The sequence below is a fragment of the Carcharodon carcharias genome, chromosome 14 (genome assembly GCF_017639515.1).
Source record: "Carcharodon carcharias isolate sCarCar2 chromosome 14, sCarCar2.pri, whole genome shotgun sequence".
Taxonomy (NCBI): domain Eukaryota; kingdom Metazoa; phylum Chordata; class Chondrichthyes; order Lamniformes; family Lamnidae; genus Carcharodon; species Carcharodon carcharias.
In genome coordinates, this window is record NC_054480.1 from 133,302,749 (window position 1) to 133,326,405 (window position 23,657).

General features: G+C 43.9%; 1 protein-coding gene across 2 annotated transcripts in view; it reads right to left on the reverse strand.

Annotated features, from left to right (window-relative positions):
• Positions 1-23,657, reverse strand: part of LOC121287280 (ephrin-A5-like) — a 371,160-nt gene that overhangs the window by 33,883 nt on the left and 313,620 nt on the right. For both annotated transcript variants that reach the window (XM_041205007.1, XM_041205006.1), the window contains exon 2: positions 14,061-14,353. In XM_041205007.1, the coding sequence (XP_041060941.1) occupies positions 14,061-14,353 (293 nt within the window). The remainder of the gene's footprint in view (positions 1-14,060; positions 14,354-23,657) is intronic.

Below are 23,657 nucleotides of genomic sequence, written 5' to 3' on the forward strand. Positions count from 1 at the left end.
AGCTAAGTATTTGCTTCAGAATAATCTTAGTTTGTTGGCAGGGTGAGAAACAACAGATCCAATGTTTTAATAAATTGTTGAGTGTCGGGGATTTCCAGCTATGCTGTTTGACTTGTACATTGCCTTAGCATTTTCTTTGGCATTCATTAAAATTTTGCAGACAAACCACATTTTGAAGTGTTGCTTCGAAGAAATGAGATGTGGATTTTCATAGAAGGCAAACCTGAAGAGTTATTTGCATCGTTTTTTTTTTAATAAGCTTTCTTTTATGACCAATCAGTGTAAGTCAGTCCCCGCAAGTCAGTCCCTGCAGAGTTTAACAGGCCAGATCCCGCCTCAGTTTGGAGGACTAATTTCAGTTAATTGAGGAGCAATCTCCCCTAGATAAATTGGAGTCAAAGACCAACAGGCAGAAATATAATGGAGCAACAGGCAGCCTTAAAAGAGGAGATGGTTTGGGTGCAGTCCAGTACATCCCCAGAAGGGGGAAAGGATGGACAAAAAAAAGCCAGAGCTCCCTGGATGACAAAGGAGTTAGAGAGAAGAATGAATGAGGAAAAGGGGGCATATGACAGATGCTGGTTTGGATAATATGAAGAGCATCAGGCTGAAGGCAACGATAAACCACTGCAGTACTTTGTCAAGCATTGTCATGGACCAATCCAATGCAAGTCCACGGTCACCAATGACCTCTTAGGGCGTGGTACCTTCAGAAGGAGGAGGATCAGGCTGAATGTAAAAAGTACAACGGACAAGTGATAAAGGAAACAAGGGGGCAAAAAAAACAGTATAAAACCAGATTAGCAGCTAACATAAATTGGAATCCAAAGATCTTCTGTAGGCATATTAGCAGTAAAAAGGCTGTTTGAGGAGTGGTGGGACCGATTGGGAATCCACTGGTGGGGCAGAAGGCTTTTTTTGCAGTGGTTTGAAACAACCAAGTGGCTTGCTGGGCCATTTCAGAGGGCAGTCAAACTCAACCGCATTGCTGTCAGTTTGGAGTCACATGTGGAGCAGACCAGATGAAGACAACAGATTCCCACCCCTGAAGGACATTAGTGAACCAGATGGTCTTTTATGACAATCTGGCAGTTTCATGGTCACCATTAATGAGAATGGCTTTTTTATTTCAGATTTATTAATTAATTGAATTTAAATTCCACCAGCTGCCATGATGGGTCTTTAACCCTTGTCTCCACAGCATTAGCCTGGGACTCTAGATCACCACATTACCACTGTGATACCGTGTCCTACGATGAGATGTGGACTTTCAAAGATGACAAACCTGGCAAAGATTTTAATCAAGGAAGAGGACTTTGCCAAAGATATGGTAAATGAAGAGGCTGCTGGGATACTGGATGAGATAAAAACATAGATAAAGGTGAGGTACTTGGAAGACTGGCAGTACAAAGTGGATAAGCGACCCAGCCCAGCTAAGATGAATCCAAGGTTGCTGAGGGGAGTAACTGTGCAGCTGCAATCTTCTAATCCTCCTCAGAAAAGAGGTATTGTCAAAAGAATGAGGGCATTGCAAATGTCCTTGCTCAAAAGAAGAGGATAAATTTGGCAATTATTGGCCAAGTCAGTTTAACGTTGGTTATGCTGAAGCATTCGAAAGCAGCTGATTGGACAAACATGGACTAATAAAGGAAAGCCAGCACAGAGATGTAAAGCCTGAATCATGTTTGACAAAATTGATCTGATTTTTGTATGAGGCAACAAAAAGGATGGATGAAGGCCAGTGGAGCTGATGTTGTTGATATGGAGTTTCGAAAAGTGTTAAGGTAACACGTATTAGGTTTGTTAGCAAAATTGAAATCAATGGTATAAAAGAGTCAATAACAGCTATGGGTATAAAATTGGCTAAGGGATAGAAAACAGTGCTGTGGTGCATGGCTGTTTTTAGACTGTTTTCTTCCTATTAGTCAGAAAATCTGATATAGATAAAAGCAGCAACCTTGAGGTATTCAACTTGATAATGACAAATGTTCTCAATTGACTAATGTTGATTTTGAATGAGCAGGGCTTTGAGGAAAGGGCAAGGGAATGGGTCTAATTGGATAGCATGTTCAAAGGACTGGCTCTAGGGCGATGGGCTGAATAGCCTCCTTCTGTGCTGCGTGGTTCCATGGTTACACAGCGGCATAAGGCTGCTCAGTTAGGAGGAGGTATCAACAAATCATAAGGGGAGATCTATGAGCCTGTTGATTTTCCAGTATCTTTTTAATGAGCATATCTTTTGTAAGTAATTGCTAAATAAAACATACTGAATAATTACAGCAACAGCTGCAAATCTCATCCAGAAGTTTCTGGATAGGTAAGAGGTCTGTTTATCTTTTTCTTTTCACTTGCTAAAATGTTAATTTATTAATCAATTATATTTGGATATTTTGGTTCAAACAGAATTGTTTTTCTCTGTATGCCATGTGGAGAAAATTTTCTATCGACGCCAGCCATTCTACGGTACATAATACATTCCTGAGACAGGTCCCAAGTGGAGGGGGAAGAGCAGCGCTATAGGGGGCAGGAGCTGGGTAGTGCTGGAACTGGGTGGGGATAGGTTGGAGTGCTCCCAGTAAGAAAAGTGGCAACAAAGAATAATGTTCTCCTTTTGCGTCATCCCATCTCACTTTCAGCTGTTTCAGGATTTTCACAGGTAAACAGTTTTTATTAACAATTCATTCTGTGGTGAAGCGTTAGTTCAAAATCAAAGCTCAGGAAATTTGGATTGGGACTGGGATTGGCTTTGGGATTTGATTGGCGGACCAAGGAATTAGGCATTCCTGCCCTAGAAGCCACCTCAGAAGAAGTTTAAGTGAAGGCAACTGGTCCCTAAAGAGGATTGAAACTCAGACCTTTAAGACTACAAAGCTGAATTAAGCCAATGTGGCGGTGGCCTTGATAATGGGCCTGAAAGCCGGGGTCAACCCTGCCTCAGCCATTTGTGGGGCCCCCTCCACAATTTGGGCCCATCCGGCAACTAACTTGTTGCCATCGGAACTCCTGTTTCCTTTAAAGGATGAGAGCCTGCCTCCAAAAGCCACCAGCCAATCGGAGGGCTGGCAGCACTTCAGTCTCAGCAGTGCCACCTTGAGCAGCAACCACTGGTGGGTCTGTGCCCAGCTGAGAAAAAGCAGCAATGGACATCACCCTCACAGTTAGATGAATGGGATCTGTATAGTTAATGGAGTGATTAGCAAAACAGATACTGAGTATGGGTATATCATAATAGTTAAGAGAAGGTTTCCAGTAAATACGCTTCAATATGGAACAAGCCCTGATACAGGACTGAAATTTCAATAACTCATCCACGTTGCAGGAAATCACTTAAATTAGAAAAGTTGGCAAGAAGTAGAACACAGCTAATTTACAAGTTAAAGAGGGCAGATTATTTGACAAAACCTTTTCAAATTTCGATCAGCCATAAATGACTTAGAAGCTGGAAGAAAAGGAAAGGGTTTAGACTGACCTTTGCTGTATCTGATCTTCCTGGCATTAGAATGGGACAGCTTTGAGCAGTTAACATTCTACAGCAACTTATTTTTGCTCCAATTAAGATCACAGAAGTTGTGGGGGTGGGAGAGGAACAGAGGTTTGCTGTAAGCTTGAGGGTATCTCACCTTTCCAATTTACCTGACCTTCCAATTTAACTGAGCTGTTGACATTTCTGTCAATTGTGAATCATCGCTAAGTCATGGACGTGCAGCTAAACACCACCACGAGGACAATGTCAGTGGCGCTTATGTGCCTTCTGTCTGGGTGGCTGCCGCTGCTGCCCCACATTGCTCTGATGCCATCGATCTCCATGAGATGGGAAAAGCCAAGAGCAAAACTGACGTTTGCATGTGCAAAGATTTGAAAATCCCATCAGGAGGGCACTTAAAATCGCACCAGCCATTCTGGGGAACAGCAGCCAATATTCATGCAGCTGGTATCTACCCATTATCCAGATGACTGGAATTGTGGGATGCTCACAATGTAAGAAACAAAACTTTACCATTAACCAAACAGGAGAATTCCCTGGGATCAATCTCCCTCTATGACAATGGACAGTCCTGAAACGAATCCACTCAGAGAACAGATGCAGCAGTCAGCTACTCTCTAACTGGAGGATAAGGGATGACCCGTTTGTGGCCATGAGTCACAGACCATGGAACACATCACATCAACCTTCCCACTAAGAATAATTCCAGTATTTTCTATAGAAAAGGTTAACCTGCTACATGACTTTATGTTAAATGTTGATGAATGAAAAAGGAGACTCAGGCTCAAGTTAGTAGTTGTTCATTTTGGATCTGATGTAGCAGGAAATTCTTATCCACGACAGAAAGTAATCAACATTGGAATAAACATGGAGTGATGGAGTCAAATGTTAAGAAACAACTAAATAGTACAATGGGGAAGACTTTAGGGTGTTGCTGGATGGACGAATTGAGGTGCATCCAACCGCCCTCCATATCTGTGTGTTATCTTGTGAACACACCAAGAAAAACGCAACCAGATTAGCATTTATTTCCATTGCTGTTTGTGGGATCTTTCTGTGCGAAATACCAGCTGTGTTTTTCCACATAACTTCAGTTCATAGCAATTCACTCAGCTTTACCATCTGGTAAGGTTCTACATAAACACAAGTGTTTTGTAAATGTTCTCCAAGGGTTTTATATAAGGGAGAAAGAGGATTTGAAATAAACACTGGGCTCCAAAGTATGCAGGAAATTTACTGCTGAAAACATTTTAAATTACGGCTGCCCCTCACTGACTGTATGGGAAGCCTGATGTTTTTTTAAACGGACAGTTAGTAAGCAAGGCTCATTTTCCACTCTGCTCTCTATTCAAGCCCCTTCAATAAACTCCCTCAAGACGAGTGTATATATCTTGTTCTTAACAATGTCAGAAGACAAGGAACACAATAAATCACATGTTATTTATGAAGAGCACTCATTGTAACACTAACAGACAGACAGAATGCTGCTTAAGGTAAACAGTTGAATACTTATCATCGGCACACTGTGGGGTCGAGGATCATGTTCCTCACCTGGGGCCTTACAACAGAGGTATTTAAACTATCGTTATCATCTACAGGCCATTGTGGGATTGCATTTCAAGCATTCAGAGAAGAAGGCACGATGGGCTTACTTTATTAAAGGGAAGACAGGATCAGCCATAGATAAATCCAACTCTTTCAGCACCAAAGGATTTTTTTTCATGATCTTTCGCCACCGCCGGTGATTTTCCAATATGGCTTTCCCAGCTCTCAGGACTTTATAATCAGCTCAGAACAATTCAACATCATTGGTGACATCTAGCGATGTCAAACTGGCAAAGTGTCTCATTTCTAGCCCTTACTCTCAGCGTGGCCCCTAGCCTAGCTGTTCTAGCATGCCTACAGACTGGCATCTGACTGATGATATGGAAAATTGCCCAGGTATGTGCTGTCCACAAAAAGCAGAGCAAATTCTCCTCTACATTGGAGAGACCAAACGTAAACTGGGTGACCGCTTTGCAGAACACCTGCGGTCTGTCCGCAAGAATGACCCAAACCTCCCTGTCGCTTGCCATTTTAACACTCCACCCTGCTCTCTTGCCCACATGTCTGTCCTTGGCTTGCTGCATTGTTCCAGTGAAGCCCAACGTAAACTGGAGGAACAACACCTCATCTTCCGACTAGGGACTTTACAGCCTTCCGGACTGAATATTGAATTCAACAACTTTAGGTCGTGAGCTCCCTCCCCCATCCCCACCCCCTTTCTGTTTCCCCCTTCCTTTTTTTTTCCCAATAAATTATAAAGATTTTCCTTTTCCCACCTATTTCCATTATATAAAAAAAAAATTGAAAAAAAACCCCACTAGAGCTATATCTTGAGTGCCCTACCATCCATTCTTAATTAGCACATTCGTTTAGATAATATCACCAACTTTAACTTTAACACCTATGTGTTCTATTGTACTATTGTCGTTGACATCTTTTGATGATCTGCTTCTATCACTGCTTGTTTGTCCCTACAACCATACACCGCACCCCCCCCCACCTCTCTGTCTCTCTATCTCTCCGCCCCCCACACACACACCTTAAACCAGCTTATATTTCAACTCTTTCTTGAACTCGAACTCAAGTTCTGTCGAAGGGTCATGAGGACTCGAAACGTCAACTCTTTTCTTCTCCGCCGATGCTGCCAGACCTGCTGAGTTTTTCCAGGTAATTCTGTTTTTGTTGTAGAGCAAATTCAATCTGGCCAGTTACCGCCCCATCAGTCTACTCTTGACTATCAAGGAAGCTGTCGTCGACAGTACAGTACTTACTTGGCAATAACCTGCTTACCAACGCTCAGTTTGGGTTCCACCAAGGCTGACAGGGCTCCAGACTTTAGTACAGCCTTGGTCCAAACACGAACAAAAGAGCTGAATTTCAGAACTGAGGTGTGACTCACTGCTCATGGCATCAAGGCAGCTTTTGACCAAGTGTGGGATCAAGGAGCCCCAGCAAAGCTGAGATCAGGTGAAAACTCTCACTGGCTGGAGTCATATTTAGCACAAAGTGAGATGGCTGCAGTTGTCAGAAGCCAATCATCTCAGTCCCATGACATCGCTGCAAGAGTTCCTCAGGGAAGTGTGCTAGGCCCAACCATCTTCGTCTACTTCATCAATGACCTTCTCTCCAACATAAGGTCAGAAATTGGGATATTTGTTGATTATTGCATGGCGTTCAGTACCATTCCCAGCTCCTCAGATACTGAAGCAGTCCATGCCTTCATGTAGCAAGACCTGGAAAACATTCCGGCTTAGGCTAATAAGTAGCAAGTAACATTCACATCAGACAAATGCCAGGCGTTGAACATCTCCAAGAAGACAAAATCTATCTCCCCATTATATTCAATGGCTTTACCATTTCTGAATCCCCCACTATCAACATATTTGGGGTTACCATTAACCAGAAACCTAACTATACCAGCCATATCAATAATGTGGTTACAAAAGCAGGTTAGAGGTTGGGAGTTCAGTGAGTATTTTATGTCCTGACTCCCCAAAGCCTCTCCACCACCTGGATGTCACAAGGAGTGTGTTAGAGTATTTCCTCTTGCCTGGATGAGTACGAATGCAACAACACTCAAGACATCTGAAACCATACATGACAAAGCAGCCCATTTTATTGGCAACCCATCATCACCTTAAACATTCATTTCATCTACCACTGGCACATAGTGACAGCAGATATACCATCTACAAGATGCACTGCAGCAACTTGCCAAGGCTCCTCTGACAGCATTTTCCAAACCCACAACCTCTATCACCTCAATGGACAAGGGCAGCAGATGCATGGGACACCACCACTTGCAAGTATCCCTCCAAAGCACACACCATCCGGACTTGGAACTGTATCACTGTTCCTTCACTGCCGCTGGATCAAAATCCTGGAACTCCCTTCCTAACAGCACTGTGGATGTCTAGACAACCTAGATGGCAGCGGTTCAAGAAGGCGGCTCACCACCACCTCCTCAAGCGCAATTAGGGATGGGCAGCAAATGCATGTCTTGACAGCGATGCTGACATCCTATAAATGAACAAAGGAAACATTCTAATAGTAATTGGCAACAAAGCATTTCTGTCAACATTGCCTCAATTGACAAATTACTTTCTAACGATTGAAACCATAAGCAATGGTTGCTTCCTATCTTAACATAAAACATGGAATTTCCCTCTCCACCTCTCTCTCCCTCTCTCATTTTTCAGCCTTCAGTTTCCTCGGCTCTATATTCTGGAATTCCCTCCCTAAACTTCCTTGCCTCTCTATTTCCTTTAAGATGTTCCTTAAAACCTACCTCTCAGAAAAAGCTTTTGGCCACCTGTCCTAATATCCCCTTATGTGGTTCGGTGTCAAATCCTGTTGGATAACACTCTTGTGAAGTGCCTTGGGAAATTTTACTGCAAATATAAAAATAAATGCAAGTTGTTGTTGCTCATGCATTGTAGCTAGGCTCAGTAATGAGAAGAACTGATGGAAGAAACATTTATTGTTTCTCTTGCTTTGTGGACGGAGTTGTCTCATGCTGGAGGTTCATCTAAATGAACATTCTTCATATAAGCCTACAGTCATAGTCAACTGGCCATGATGGGGTGTGGGTCATCTCGTCCAAGCCAGATGTCGCCCTTGCCCAAGATTCACCCTGGTCATTTCCTTCAAGGTTCGCAGGACTAGGAGCTTTGGTCGGCATCTCTCTGACCCTAACCAGTTATGACCCCTGGACTCAGTGTCCTACACTGGCTCCTGATTAAGAGCAATGACTCAAATTTTAAAATTCTTCTCCTTGTTTTCACATCTCTAAATTGTATCTAGACACCTCTGTGGCCTCCTCCAGTTCTGCAACCCTATCTCTGCATTCATCCAATTCTGGTTTCATCATCTTGCACAGACATCAGATGCTGAATGGCCTCCTTCTGTGCTGTAACCATTCTGTGATCCGCAATTATAATCATTCCACCATTGGCAGATGAGCCTTCAGCTGCTCGTTAAGGCCTAATGCTTTACGAATACCAGTTGTCATTTTTGTAACACCACAATCACCACCCACCTCAGATCAGCTAACCCTCAACAGTCTCTGAATTGAATCTGGGATCTTCCTATACTGCACAGCTCAGTCCCAGATCGAAACATGCATTTACCTGCAGAACCATTTTTGAGGAGACTGGTGAAAAGATTTAAGGAACACGTAGTTTGACATTCAACCATAAGTAGCCAATAAAGGGATGCCTTACATTTCAAGTCAAGTGGGGTAATAACGAAACATTGTTTGCTTCAATGGAGAACAGTAAACTAAAACACAAAATGTTAACTTTGGCAACTATTTTCAGAAAGCCAATGTAGCTTTGGGCTTTAGAAGTTAATAGAATTTAGTTTCTGAAGGAAAAGGACAGATATTTTTCTCTCTTGCAGTCCTGTTCTAATGAAACTTTCACGGAAGCCGAATAAGATGTAATTTCTCAAGTTTAGCCTGACCTGAATGCTAATTTTAACACTTATTGCTCGGCTTTTTGATGAATTTGTCAAATCCGAGACAAAGAATTTTATTACATCATCAGCTTCTGGCTGGCTGCCATTGTTTTTAACATGTTGCCATTTTTATGTGCAAACACCGTATTTTTATTTTTCTCCTTCAGATTTACATACAGCGTTTTATTTATATAGGTGATCTGCTTGCTCTTTTAGGCTGGCAAATTTTGGAATAGGAAGGCTAGCCTATCCCAACTTGGGTTGTCAAACCTCCAGAATGGTCCTGGAGTCTCCAGGGATTTAAAATTCGTCTCCATGAAACTGCTGCTGTGAGCAAGTCCAGGAGAAACATCATTAAAAGAAATGGTTTCTTTTTCTGTGAACACTTTCATTTGTTAATCCTAACTGCCCTTGAGCAGGTGGTGGGGAGCTGTCAATAACTAAGTGCCAACTCAGAGTCAACCATAGAAGTCACAGTCAGATGTAGGCCAGAAGATTTCCCTCCCCTAAAGACATTAATGAACCAGACAGGTTTGGTCATTATTCATGAGGCTAGAATTAATTCCAGATTGCTTAAATTCTTCCAGTTGCTATGGTGAGATTTGAACTCATATCCCTAGAGCTTTAGTCTAGGCCTCTAAATTACAAGTCCAGTAACATTACCATTGTGCTACCGTGCACCTGGATAAAAAGATCTATACAGTGCACTAGAAGTCAATGTGAACATTGGTTCATGAAGTCCACACCTTGGGAGTAAATACTTAATCAAAAGGTCTGGACAATGAGAGAAAACATTAGGTTAAAATGTCTACACAGCGTGATGGAACCATTCAATCAAAAGGTCTAGACAACGAGAGGGAACAATGGTTTATGAAGTCCACAAGTGGGAATGAATACTGGTTTAAAAGGTCAAGACCATGGCGGAGAACAATGTGCATTGGACATCCACAGTGACAGTAACTATTGGCTTAGGGATCTCCAAAATGGTAGAGTAGAATGAGGAATCAATATTTGGGTCAAATATGTTTCCTATCTGAAAGGAATTTACAGACTGTTGCAGCTGACTCCGTTTTTGTAACTGTAATTGTAGGATTAGTTGCTCTCAGGAGCCATGAGCTCAGTTTCTCTGAGCTGTACAGATTAACAGGCCCCTGGTTCAATCCCTGATTCACTTACTCACTACAAAGCCGTGTTAGTGAAGTGCAGCAGCCAGGACTCTGGTCTTCAGCCCAGCCACAATCAAGTGATCCATTGTTGGAAGTTCGCAAGTTTAGATAAGCAATGAAGCCGCAATCAAGCTCAGTTGTGATGTCCTACCCAGTCTGATGGCCCTCCAGCCTTCACAATAGTGACTCATATGTGGTCAATGGCCATTGGGCAATGGAATACCAGAGGGCACTGTGGAACAGTACCTTATTAAACACGTCCTAACCCTTGGTCTCTGCCACCAAGTAAAACGAGAGCACCAAGATCATGAGAACATCAACAGCTTGAAGTTTCACTCCAAGTCCCAAACTGTTCTGACCTGGGCATATCTCTTCATTGTTGCTGGGTCCAAATCCTGGAATTCCCTAGCTAGCACCCTGAGCACAAAGGCTGCAGCAGCTTGAAGAGAAGGCCAATCACTATCTTCTCAGGGCAACTAGTGATGAACAATAATTGCAGCTTTACTGGAGTCATATTGACATGCTTTTTTTTATTTAAAAGTAAGGGGATTAACAGCTACAGGAAGGAACACCAGAACATTGCAGATGAGGAAAAAGAAGGAGATGTGACTGAAATGGGCACAGGAATGGCCTCGGTGGAATGAATGAATGAGTGGATGTGTTTGTGTGATGTGTTGTGTTGTGTTGGGTTGTATGGTGTGTGGTGTATGGTGTGCATATTGTCCATTGTGTTGTGTGCTATGTGGTGTGTGTAGTATGTGGTGTGTTGTGTTGTGTGTGATGTTACCATATCTGTGTATTACGTGGTGCATGTGTCACGTATTGCGTGTGTTATGTTTGTGCCTCCTCATCCTTCCCCTCTCCAACTGAAGGTGATGTTTCATGTTGTAGAACTGCACTCCTGAGACCAGAGACCCTTGTGCACCTTACCCAAGTGGGCATTCGTCACCTGTAAGCCTAAATGGTAAGTGTTGGGAAGATATTCAACCACGGAGGGCACCACAGCTCGGTCCAGCCCAGTCATCCCCGTCCATATCTCCACTTGCACTCTTTCCACCAATTACTGACAGGTAACAGCACTGAGAACTCTTTCTTTCCTTCATCATCCCTCTCTATAATAGGAGCTCAAGGTCAATACAAGCAAGTACCTCAATTAACTCAATGCAGCCTTCTTTTAAACGACGATTTAAAATACCGAAATGTGCCTTGAAGTTTATGCCATGAGTTGTCCAGATTGAAATCTACAAGTCAAATATCTGCATTGTTTTTCATCGCCATAGTAATAAGTGCTTGCCCTCATGAATGCAAGATCAGCACTATAAGATTCTGATGTGATATTGTACTTCTGTTGTAGCATATTTGACAAGCCTTGACTCCTCACTTTAATTATCAGGCCTCTGTATGTGTGTTATGACAATACTTAAATTTCTAGTGATAGCTGGTGCTGCAACTAATGGCATAAATGACAACATCTGAAACCTAAATGTATGTGTCTAAGATTTGATTAACCACAAAGACAGAGGCATAGACATAAAGATTGCCTTTAGGCAATCAAGTTACCACTGAGATGAAGTCGGGAACTTTACAGAATGATGGTAAGTGCTTCAATTAAGCAGTACTTACATTCAGTCACACCTCATGATATCACTGCTCCATATTATCATTGTGTGTAGGATAATCTGAAGTGATTTTCCCCTCTCCCTTTCTGCTCTGTGTTTGTCCTGTTTAATCTCTGGGCTACATTCAGAGACTGGGGGCTGCAATGGGGATCCACTGGCTTCTCCTGGAATCTTCAGGGATGAAAGACTACTTCCCTGGACACTCCTGTGAGCAATTCCAGGAAAAAGAAATCATCAGCGAGGCTGCATGTCCCCAACATTACAACGGTACGTTGGGAAAATGAGACAGAGAGGGAGAGAGAGGAAGGGAAAGAGAAAGATGGCGGTTGTGTTTAGGTTGAAATTCATAATCTTGGTTAATTTTAAATACTTAAACAGATTTATTGACTTTCCACAACTTAATCAATAAAATTAGGAAAGAATTTTGTCTTTTGAGTGGAATCATTAATCACTATGGAGATTGAAATGGGTGAACTGTCTCAGCAGCTGTAGCCCCCTTCTCATTGCCCCACATTATCTTCCCTGGTTCCTCCCCCATTTTTTCTTTCCCCCTCACATTTCACCCCCTATCCACTCCTCCCCTCCTCCTCAATTCCCTCCCCATTCTTCAGTCCCCCTCAACACCTTCATCCACTGTCCTGTTCCCCGTTCCCCACTCAGCTTTACCCCCTTCCCCCAATTACCCCCTCCCTCCCAATCCCTGTAACACACCGACTCCCCCTCCTCCACTTCCTTCTCCGTACTCCACTCAAACTCCTCACTCTCCTTTACCCTAATCCGCCACTCAACCCTCAGGCTCCCTCACGCACCCCCCCCCTCCTCATGCCCTCTGCCTTTCCCCCTCTCCCCATATTATTCCCCCCAACCTCAAACCCCCTCGAATGACTCCCACTCAGTCCTCACAACAGGAGGACCCAAATGATTGAAGAATTTGATTGACTGAGGTATCTGCCTTGATTCATTCTCTTCTCTCCCAGAGAGGGCAGAGAAGCTTTGTAACACAGCACAGGTCTGAAAATGCTCTGGTAGCATTTGGCAAACAAGTTAAAAATATTAATCAGCAGAGAGCCTTCAATTAATTTAAGCTCTACAGCTTCAAGAAAATCACTAACAAATTCTAAGATTAACAAACCAACAGGTTCTTTTAATTTTGAAACTAGTTTGGACCCAGCCAAATGAGTGCTTGAAACATTCCTGGATTACTAATAAGGGGAGAGTAGATAATCAATAGTCATTATTAACAATGTATCTGGAAAATCGAACGAAGACATGGATTCACGCTGTTTAATTGTTTTATTTGATCAACCTTTCAGCCTGCAAGCAAGAAAGTCTCTTATCTTTTTATTTATTTTGGTTCTCAAGCTGAGTTTTGCTATAGACTTACAGCAATGTGGCTGTCTGCCTCCTGTGAGATTCAAAAGACAGACAGAGTGACAGTGCAGTCCCATCTAAAATGCACTATCTCACTTTAAATAAACAAAAGGCTAGAAAATGTCTCACAAATGGAAACATCCCCTTCTGAATAAATAAACCTCTGTACCTCCATTTTGTCTTCTCTCTGTCTAACTTTCCCTCCTTATCTCTGGTGCTGTGGTGCAGTTCCACCAGTCCAGATGGCTCTCCAGCGTCCTGCTAAAAGTGACTCATTGTGTACGCCTAGATGTTTTGGGAAGGGTATTTGGCCAAGAGGTGCAAGAAGACACATTGGAACCCAGCACAAACTATCCACTTACCCAACATCCACGTGAATGGACAGTCCAGCAGGAAGTAGGAAACTTGAGAATGACCGGCACATAGCCCCACCACCACCTTCCCACACATAGTGCATTTGGCTGCCAGCACTCAACCCATATTTGCATGCCCAGGAAGGTAGCTTGAGTGAAATGACAGTGGATGGTTAATGGTTATGGACCACGCCCCAGAGAGGGTAGAAGTTAGTGCAATCAGACAGCAAGAACAGAATATCTAGAGAAACTCATTTTGAATCCATCTGCCAATTCTCTTTTGAATACTTCACAAAGCTAGGTATGGGTGAAGAAGGCCATTCAGACCTTCTCCTTCAATGTTTCATTGGAGCTTATGGCCCTACTCGCCTCTAGCTGCCTCCTAAATGATTTCATTATTTCTGCTTCCACTACACTACCTGGGGAGTATTCTGGGTCTTAATTACCCTTTGCTTGCAGATGTCCTCCCTGGGCCTCAGGAGATTTCCACCTCTGTCCCACAGCCAATGGCTGGAAACAAGGAGGCTTAACCACCTCATGCAGTGTATTTTTGGGGTGTACTCACATATATAATAATACTCGTTTCCAGGTCGAAACTCAAAGCCCAGAGAAAATGGTGTGAAGAGCTGGAACTTCTCGGAGAACTTCAGTGGGCCGTTTGGCGTGCGCGGCCTATTGCATTCCCAGCGCTTGAAGCCATTGTTCTTGTGGTCACAGCTTCTGTAGCCATCAAAATTCACCATGTAAAGAATGTAGCTCTCTGTCTTCTCCTCTGGCACGGAGTCATCATAGTGGGGGCAGTAGATGTCAAGGTAGTCATTGATGCAGACATCGACTGTATAGTCCCCTCTGTGAAACCTAAAATGCAGAAAGACAATTCAGCAACCAGAATAAATTGAACAAAAAAATGCACAATTTTTAAAACAAAGCTGCCAGGATATCGAGTCAGACCTCCCGTTAGACTTGAATCGCTATTTAACAGTGTTGGGCATGGTTCAGTGGGTTGTACTCTCGCCCCTTAGTCAGATTGTCATGGGTCTAATTCCCACTCCAGAGTCTTGAGTGCAAAATGTCACGTGACAGTACACCTCCCAGCGTAGTACTGAAGGAGTGCTACAGTGTCAAGAGGTGTGGTCCTTCGGATGCAAAGTTAAACTGAGGCCCTCTGAGGTGGGTGTCAAAGATCCTAGAGCAGGGGAGTTGTCCCAGGGCCCATATTTATCAATCAATCAATAGGTCACAACATTACCACATTGCCATTTGTGGGACCTTGCTGTGTGCAAATTGGCTGCCGAGTGATTGTACTTCAAAATGTGCTTAACTAACGTTAAAGTGCTTCGGTACATTTTAATATCATGGTAGCATTTGACAAATGTAAGCTCTTTCTTTCTTCCATCACAAAGCTCTACAGAATAGTGGAGCTGATTTGAAAGTACCAGATCTCACTTGAAAGGTCTTGAGTGATGATGGTTTATCCAATCTCTGTCCAGCTCCAAGGGACAACAGGTGTACTGAACAGCACTATCCCTAATGTGGTAATCAATTGCGGCACTGGATGGATGGTGCAGGAAGTGGGAAAAAATATCACATTGACTTTGCTGGGCTGGGGCTGAAGCATATCTCTGGGTAGTAGAGAGAGAGCTTTCTTCTGCATTTTGCTAAGCAGCAACCGGGAGCCCTTGATACTAACACTTGATGTCTGTACGACGGAGACTTTCATTCTCTGTAAGCATCTCTCACCTTGAAATTAGACAATTGGTAAAAGAGGTGGACACTGAGCAGGAGGCAAGTATGTTCATAAGGAAAGACCAAATACATGTCAAAGGTGGGGCTCTTAAAGGCAAGGAGGGAGGATTTGGAAGAAAGTTTCAAACAGCAGCTGTGTACTGACGGTAGCATCAGCCTCCAATAATGAGGCAAAGCAGGGAAAAGCAGTACTCTGGAGCCAGAAGGGTGAAGGATGAGATTTGAGACATATGGATTGGGAGCATGGCCTTAGGAATTCTCTCTCTGCCATTCAAATTTTTTTAAATATCAAAGTTTGAACAACTACCTACTTCTTAAGGTTTTAGTTAATACTCTCCCAATATTCTGCCCTCCTCACATGAAGGCTTACCTGATAAAGTAAATAAAGAGAAACTGTTTCCAATGGCTCAAGGGTCAGTAACTAGTAAGAGGTAAAAGAAGCCACATGAGTGTGCACGGACTAATAGGTGATGGATGTGGATTCAGTAATGGCCTTCAGAAGGGAACTGAAGGAGTAAACATTGCAGGGAATTAAATGGACTGACCTTCACATGAGCCACCATAGAATCAATAGGCTCAATGGCCTATTTCTGTGCTGTACTACTCTATGATAAGTTATGAAATGAGGAGTGGAATCCTGCGCTGGCCTCTTCCACATTTCGCTCACTGAGGAACACTGGTACACCACAGGTGGTGATTCAACTTAACCTGTAAAACTAACTGGACTACACCAGATAAAGACATTTATTACACATGCGTGTACCTGAACCCAGTTATCATGTAAGTGTCCCTTCTGTTTTTAAAGGGCATGCACTATTACACAAAATTCCCCAGGCGTCTGATGCCTTTTTAAGTGCTTGTTCATTGAAGATTTTACAGCTTTCCTGTTGGGACAATAGGTGATTGAAAAGATAGAAGGAGCCGTGTTAAATGAAAGAAGAGCCAGAGGGTGAATGGCGGGGAAGAGTCAGGTAAGGTTATGCACACACCTTACATCATGCGCACATTCTGGGAGTACATATGGTTCATTTAATGGTTTAGCATCTATTAAGCTTGAAGGGGTGGGCAGTGTTTATGCCCCTGAGTAGCTCCTGGCACGGAAACCAGATCCCAGTGCAGTGCAGGTGTTGTGATTCACCAGCCCTGTTTCCAGGAGTTGCAAATGGCTCCAAGTCACAAACTCAAGGCCTAGAGGTCACAAGGTGGCTATTTTTATCAAAGTCAATTAACAAGCACCAGATGTGAAGGGTTATATCGGAAGCAAACTGATTGAAATCGGAATAAATGACGTGACAAGAGTCTCCCAATGTAGCCCAAAGACCAGGTGGAAATGCTGGGTGGGCACTGTGACACCTGTGGGATATGAGCATGTTGTGTATCAAGCTCAATTAATTTCTTCCGATGAAATACCCCAGCGCACAGGGCACCAGGGCTCATTAGGGATCTCAGGTACAGAATCTTAATATATCACACTGGTGCTTTTACCAAAACAAAGCATTTGCAATCTGCTAATGTTAAAAGGCAGCCGATTTCTGCGAGACTGTTTGGCAAAACCCTTTCTCATTTGTTTCCAAACACATGGCTGGAGGACATAAACTATACGCAAATGCATCATGCATTACTTGAACAACATTAGCAGTCTGCACGCTTTTCTCCTTCAACCAGAAAAAACAGGTTTTTAAAATTTTCCTTCAAGTTAAATAAAAAAGAAACACTTGCTGTCCAGGTGAGTTGAGGTGTTAAATGGTTATCGAATATTTTATGTGCCAGTTCTGAAGAAGAGTCATGTCGGATTCAAGACATCAACTCTGTTTCTCTCTCCAAAGATACCAGGCCTGCTGAGTTTTTCCAGCACTTTCTGGTTTTATTTCAGATTCCCAGCATCCGCAGTGCTTGGCCTTTATTTTATGTGCCAGCTCAGGTTCAGAAGGTTATGGGTTCAAGCACCACTCCAAAGATTTGAACCCATCTTCTAGCCCAACGCTTCAGTGCAATGCCAAGGGAGTGCTGCACTGGCGGAGATGCCACCATTCAGATGAGACAGCAAACCAAGGCCCTGTCCTCTCACAGGTTGGTGCACTATTTTGAAGGAGAGCAGGGAAGATATCCTGGGTATCGTGTCCAGTATTTATCCCTCATCCAGTATCAATGCTGTTTGCTTGCTTTGTGCAATTAGCTCCTGTGTTTCCGACATTACAGCAGTGATTGCACTTCACTGGCTATAAAGCCCTTTGGATCATGCAGAGGTCATGAAAGACACATTAACTAACACAAGTTTTCCTTTCCTTTCTTAAACCAAAACAGCAAGTATTTTGAACTACTTGCTCCTCAGGTCAAAAGTAATTTTTCCAAATTACTTTATTTTCAGTCTGGCATTCAGAGGAAGCTGTCAGCTCTGACTTTAATCCACAGGCTCAACTGATGCAAATCCTAGAAAGTAACGACTGTTTTCCCCTCATGTGGATTAGCAACTTAATAATTGTTTCAATTTCCCACCATCTTTGTCTGCTTTCTTTACGGGTTCCCCGCTTTTGTTTTGCAAAGCTTCTGGTCTGAACGGGCCATTATTAAATCTATGTCAACCAGAACCCATGTATTCTGCCAATCCCCTCACCCCAAAAATGTTGCCCTTACTGTTGTGTTTTTATGATGATATAAAGGCACCAATCACTCATAAGGGATTGTGCAAACACGTTGTGGGTTCATTTATTAATTCATGTGAATAGATATAAATGGATAGAAAGCTTGATGACATCAGAGCTGCAGAGTTGTGTGTGTGTGTGTGCTCTGCTGAAAGGAGCTAAACTAAACTGGACCACATGACACACTTTCTTCCTATTGATGTCATGCTCCTATCCCTTAAAGGCATATTACAATACCTAATTTGAGAAACACTAAAATTCTCCTACTACCTCCCTTAAAAGAAAGTTGGCTAGTGTTTCTGAAATCTCTCCAGACCTCAATCTACTTTCTCAAAAATAATTCACCCAATTTCCTGTTAAAGGTCTTAACTGGTTCCGAGTCAACTAAATGTTCTTCCTATACTTTACTTTTTAACCTTTGACTCTAGCCACAACTTAAGAAAGAATTCTGAGGACACAAATTCCACTTCCCCCTTATCTGAGCTGGAGCTCACACAACCCGTACATTGTTCAATCACTGATCAATACTTTGTTCTTGGTTAGTTGATGGCACTACCTGGTGGGTCACTGATGTTCTGAGATGAGTCCTTCTATCTTGGACTTAGTTCTTAGACAGACGGTGGACATACTCTGGTATCTGCTTAACACTTGCTTATTGTTGAAAAAAGAGACTTTTTTTGTCAAAGCTTTCTGTCTTGCACTCATCAGGCAATTTGCAAGAAAATACTAATGTCAGGTGAAACAACATATTTATACCATATGAGAAGAGAGTGCCAATCGGTTGACAAGTGGAACTGATTGGTAGAGGCATTGCCATGGAGAATACACCAGTTGATTGTGACTGGTCATTAACTGACAAGCATTATTTGAAATTTAAACCAGGTAGTTTGACTCTGATTGGTCAGGACATTGCCCTGGGGAATGAACCAGCGAATGGCTGTCACTTGGTTTGTTTAGCTGAAACAGATGCAAAGTGTGTACATGGTCTTCCTGTTTGCAAAGAATAGTGTCCTGTGTATTAATTTATTTAGCTTCCAGTACGCGCAAATGCATCACACCTGCAAACTTGACAATCTTAAATTGGTTGTCAGCGTAATTCTTAGCACAGTGAGGATTATTTAGCAAATGTTGTCCAATCGCGGAATCACATCTACCGTCGGACACTGTGTTTTAAGTATTGCAAACATGGGCTGGTTGGGAAGGGGGAAAGCGTGTCAACTCCCAACATCTGTGTGTGTGTCTGGATGAGCCTTGTCCCCACATTCCTGATTTTCATCATTGGCGGCCATGCCTTCAGTTGCTTAGGCCCTAAGCTCTGAAATCCCTTCCCGAAACCTTTCCATTCTCTATAGGGTGGCCAGACATCGGTTTCCTGCACTTATTTTGACCCTTAGTCCATTTACCTTAGTAACTGCATAGGCAGTGAACTGTGCTTACTCCTTTCCCCACACAGCAGCCTCAATGTGACAGGGATGCAAAAATCAGGTTTGTTTTAGTGCTTTCTCCCTGCCCCACCCAACCTGGTCCATTGCCTCTGCAACAGGCACAGAATCCCTGAACTTTGTGATATCACTACTTATGTGATGACACCACTGCGCACATACTGCCCTCATCTGTGTACGTGGTAAGAACATAAAAACATAAGAAATAGGAGCAGGAGCAAACCATCCAGCCCATCGAGCCAGCTCTGCCACTCAATGGGATCATGGTTGAGCTGGGACTTCAGCTCCACTTTCCTGCCCACTCCCCTTATCTCTTTATCCCCTGAAAGACCAAAAATCTGTCTATCTCAGCCTTAAATATATTCAACGATGGAGCATCCACAACCCTCATCCAGCCAATCAGAGGCTAGCAGCTCTATTGAATGACACTCCACCAAGGAGGTGGTTGCTGCTCCCGGTATGGCCCCATCTGAGGCCTAGGGTAGTTGCTGAATCCCAGGCCGAGATGAGTGATGATGGGAGAGAATCGAGGGATGAGGGGGTCACCGGGGGAGGGGGTGTTGGCAGCAAGGGCAGGGGTCAGCTCTCAGCAGGCCCCTTCCTTCCCGATGCTGGGTCCTCTGACCAGACACCGAGACCACCCCCACCCCTCCGGGGCTGTGCGTTGTGCTTTCCATTCGGTGGGAACCCCACCTCCCCCCAACAAACATGCCAAGGGGTTATTACTTCATTAATACAGGCTGGCGGTGACAGAATGAGGCCCTTAAGTGGGCATTAATTGCCATTTAAGGGTCTCAATTGGCAGCGGGCTGGGAATGCCGTCCATGGGCCTTCCCGCCACAGGTTTAATAATGGTGGAGATGAGGAGGTGGCAGAGTTCCCACCTGCCATCCTCACCCCCCCCCACCAACCGATTAAATGCCCCCTGCCACCAAACCCGCCCATAGTTTATTAATCTACTGACACTCACTGCATGGGGACTGTCCACTCGAGTGCCACAGGAGGCAGCCTGAGTCAGCAACCTCAGGAGGGACGAGGAGAAAAAGGATGGGGAGTTGAGAAAAACGCTAACTTCTACGGCATCAGATCCATCATTGCGAAGCAATCCCAACACTGTGGTTGACTGGGCAAGTGTTACATTACTGTACAAACAAAGGCACAAACCACTGAAAGCAGTGGTTACATGGTCATTTGCAAATGCATTACAGCAAACCACAAGAAAAACCTGAGTTTGAAGCATTAGCGATTAAAGTCTGGCCATCAGCAAATGGCGAGGCAAAACTATTTTTCAACAGATGAAAGCTGCACTCTCTAAACTGCCATGGGATGTGCTTAAACGCACTTTGAAAATGGTCCATTCCTTCATAGTAAGTGGTGTTGCATAGAAGTGCATAAAAATTACAGCACAGAATCAGGCCACTCAGCCCAACTGGTTTTGCTGGTGCTTAAACTCCACGTAGGCCTCTTCCCACTCTCGATTCACGTAACTTTACCAGTGTACCATTCTATGCCATTACCACTCATGTACTTATCTAGTTGCCTCTTAAATGAATCTTTGTTATTTGTCTCAACCACTCTCTGTGGTTAGCAAGTTCCACATTCGAAGCACTCTCTGGGTAATAAGTTTCTCCTGAATTCGGTTTATTAGTGACTATCTTATGATGTCATGTACTCCCCCACAAGTGAAAACATCTTCTCTACCTCTCCCCCTCAAAACCTCTGGACCATTTTAAAGCTCACCCCACAGCCTTCTCTTTACCAGTGAGAATTAGCATATTGCAATACTGCGCGTTAATCCCTAGAATAGGTTCAGCAGATCAAAGACTAAGTCTAAATGAGGTCTACTGTTTATTGTTGGCTCATTCCTGCATTTGTCAGGTTTTCGGAATAGATACAGGAGTTGCCATTCAACCTCTTGGGCCTGTTCAACCAATCAATGGTATCATGGCTGATCTGTATCTGAACTCCACTCACCACCTTGGCATCATGGCTGATTGCAGTGATGAATTTAATGTTTTTGACACTGATTGAAACTGGAGGGCTATCAGCTAACTTCAGTGTGGTCTAGGTCCCCCATTCCAGTAAAAAAGGACAGACGGTCTCCCCACTCTGTCATTGTCTTGTTTAAATATATAGATCGGAACCTGATCGCACCAGTGGAACCCAACACACCATTTGAGTTGGAGGCCTGAGCAGGAGAACAGTGATGGTTGCCTCCCACCCCAGGCCAGACATGTTAAGAAGGGGGACTGTGGTTAAAAGAGACCCAGGCGGAGGATTAGGAGTGACCTTCCAGGTTGTAAATTTTGGCCTCCCTTTCCACAGACTCTGCCACCCTTTGTACCCTATACCCTGATTGTGTCCAGAGGCCTCCTTCAACTCCTCCTCCCATGCTGTCACTTATTCAAGTGCCAGACATTGATGTCACGCGTTCCCAGTTGCAGCTTCCTGTTGTGGAATTCCTGCCCTTGCCTGCGGGCTGTCTGTATGATGGATCTATCTGGGCCTTTGCCTCCCTGGAGTCCTCTTGGCGCTTGCACATACCTTACCTTCCTCCCCTCCTTAAAATCGAGGTCACACTGGAAAGGACAAGGCTGTAAACAGGGGAACACATCGGCCCAGATCTTCTCGTCTTCAGACTGATAGAGACCGAATGTCCTGGTGAGAACTTATCCCCCCAATCACTCACGATGACCGCGCAACTGCCTCCTTCAACCCTCCAACCCTCTTTGACCCCCGATTTTTGCTCCAACCCCCTGACTGCCCCCCTTGGCTATCATCCAACAGCCCTACTACCCCTGACCTCTGACTACCCCCCGAACACCCCCTGACCCTGACTACCCCCGAGCACCTTACTACCCCGACATCTCAACCACCCTGCCGACTCCCTAGCTACCCCCTTACCCGACCTGATCCAGCTAACCCCGTGATTGCCCAACTATCCTACCACCCCCATGCAACACCCCAACTACCCTGCCAATCCAACCTGAATACCCCTCCCAACCACATCTCCTACCACCCAACTAGCTCTGGATTCACCGATCGCACTCACCCACCTATCACCTCACCCACCTGCCGCTCTACCCAGCTGCCACTTAACCCACCTGTCATCTTTTATCCACTGACCACCTCACCCACCTTATCCTTTACCCATCTGCCATCTCACCCACCCTACTGACTTACCTTACCCACCTATCTACACTACCACCCTGTCCATTCACTCATCCATCCACTTGCCAGGTCATTCCCACTCGCTGCATAAAAATGCTCTTCCTCACATACCCCCTACATGTCTTGGCCAAAAGCTTAAATCTGTGTCTCCCAGTCCTTGTATTATCAGCTAATGGGAACAGCTTTTCTTTGTCTATCTTATCTAAACCTGTCATAATCTTGTACAGCTCGATCAAATCCCTCCTCAATCTCCTTTGCTCCAAAGAGAACAATTCAGCTTCTCCAACATAACCTGGTAGCTAAAATCCCTCATCCCCGGAACCGTTCTGGTACATCTCCTCTGCACCCGCTCAAGGACCCTCACATCCTTCCTAAAGCGTGGTGACCAGAACTAAATGTAATACTCTAGTTGTGGCTTAATCAGAGCTTTCGAAAGGCTGAGCATAATTTCCCTGCTTTTTCACTCAATGTCTCTATTTGTGATGTCCACTGCTATGAGCAACTCCAGGTAAAATCATGGCCAGGATCTAACATTCCAAAAATTGTGGTTCTTCTAATTTTATTTGAGCACTTCTGATTATTAGTTGTGCAAATATTAGAGATGGGACAAATGGCTATTTGACATATGGTCTAGAATCATCCAGTTAACAAAAAGTCTATTCCCTCCCCAATTGGTGGGGAGTTGTGAGGATTTATGGGTTGGGTGACCAATGGCAGGACAGTGGAATGTTTGGAGGTGGGAAATCATGTGATCAAATCGCCTGGAGTATGTCCAACCAGAGAAGGTGACCCTACCCACCAGGAGCTGGTGAGATGATGAATACAGAGCAGATTAAATAAAGCATTTACTTTGCAAGGAAGCACGACTCCTCTGTAATTTATTCACCCACACAAATATTAACATCAAGGAAGACTGGCAGCTGCAGAAACATAATTGGATTACAGGATCAACGAGGCACCCCAAACAGCTGTCAGGTTCGACAACAAGAAGAAAAGACCACAAGCTAAAGCGGTTAATTCCCTCTGTGTTGCAATAACATCCTGCTCTTTGGCATAGGTGACGCAAAGTATTTCTGTAAACACAAATCTACTTAGTCTGCTACAGTACAGCTAGTTACAAAATGAACAGTGTGTCTTCTGCTAGAGTAACAGGTGTTCTGA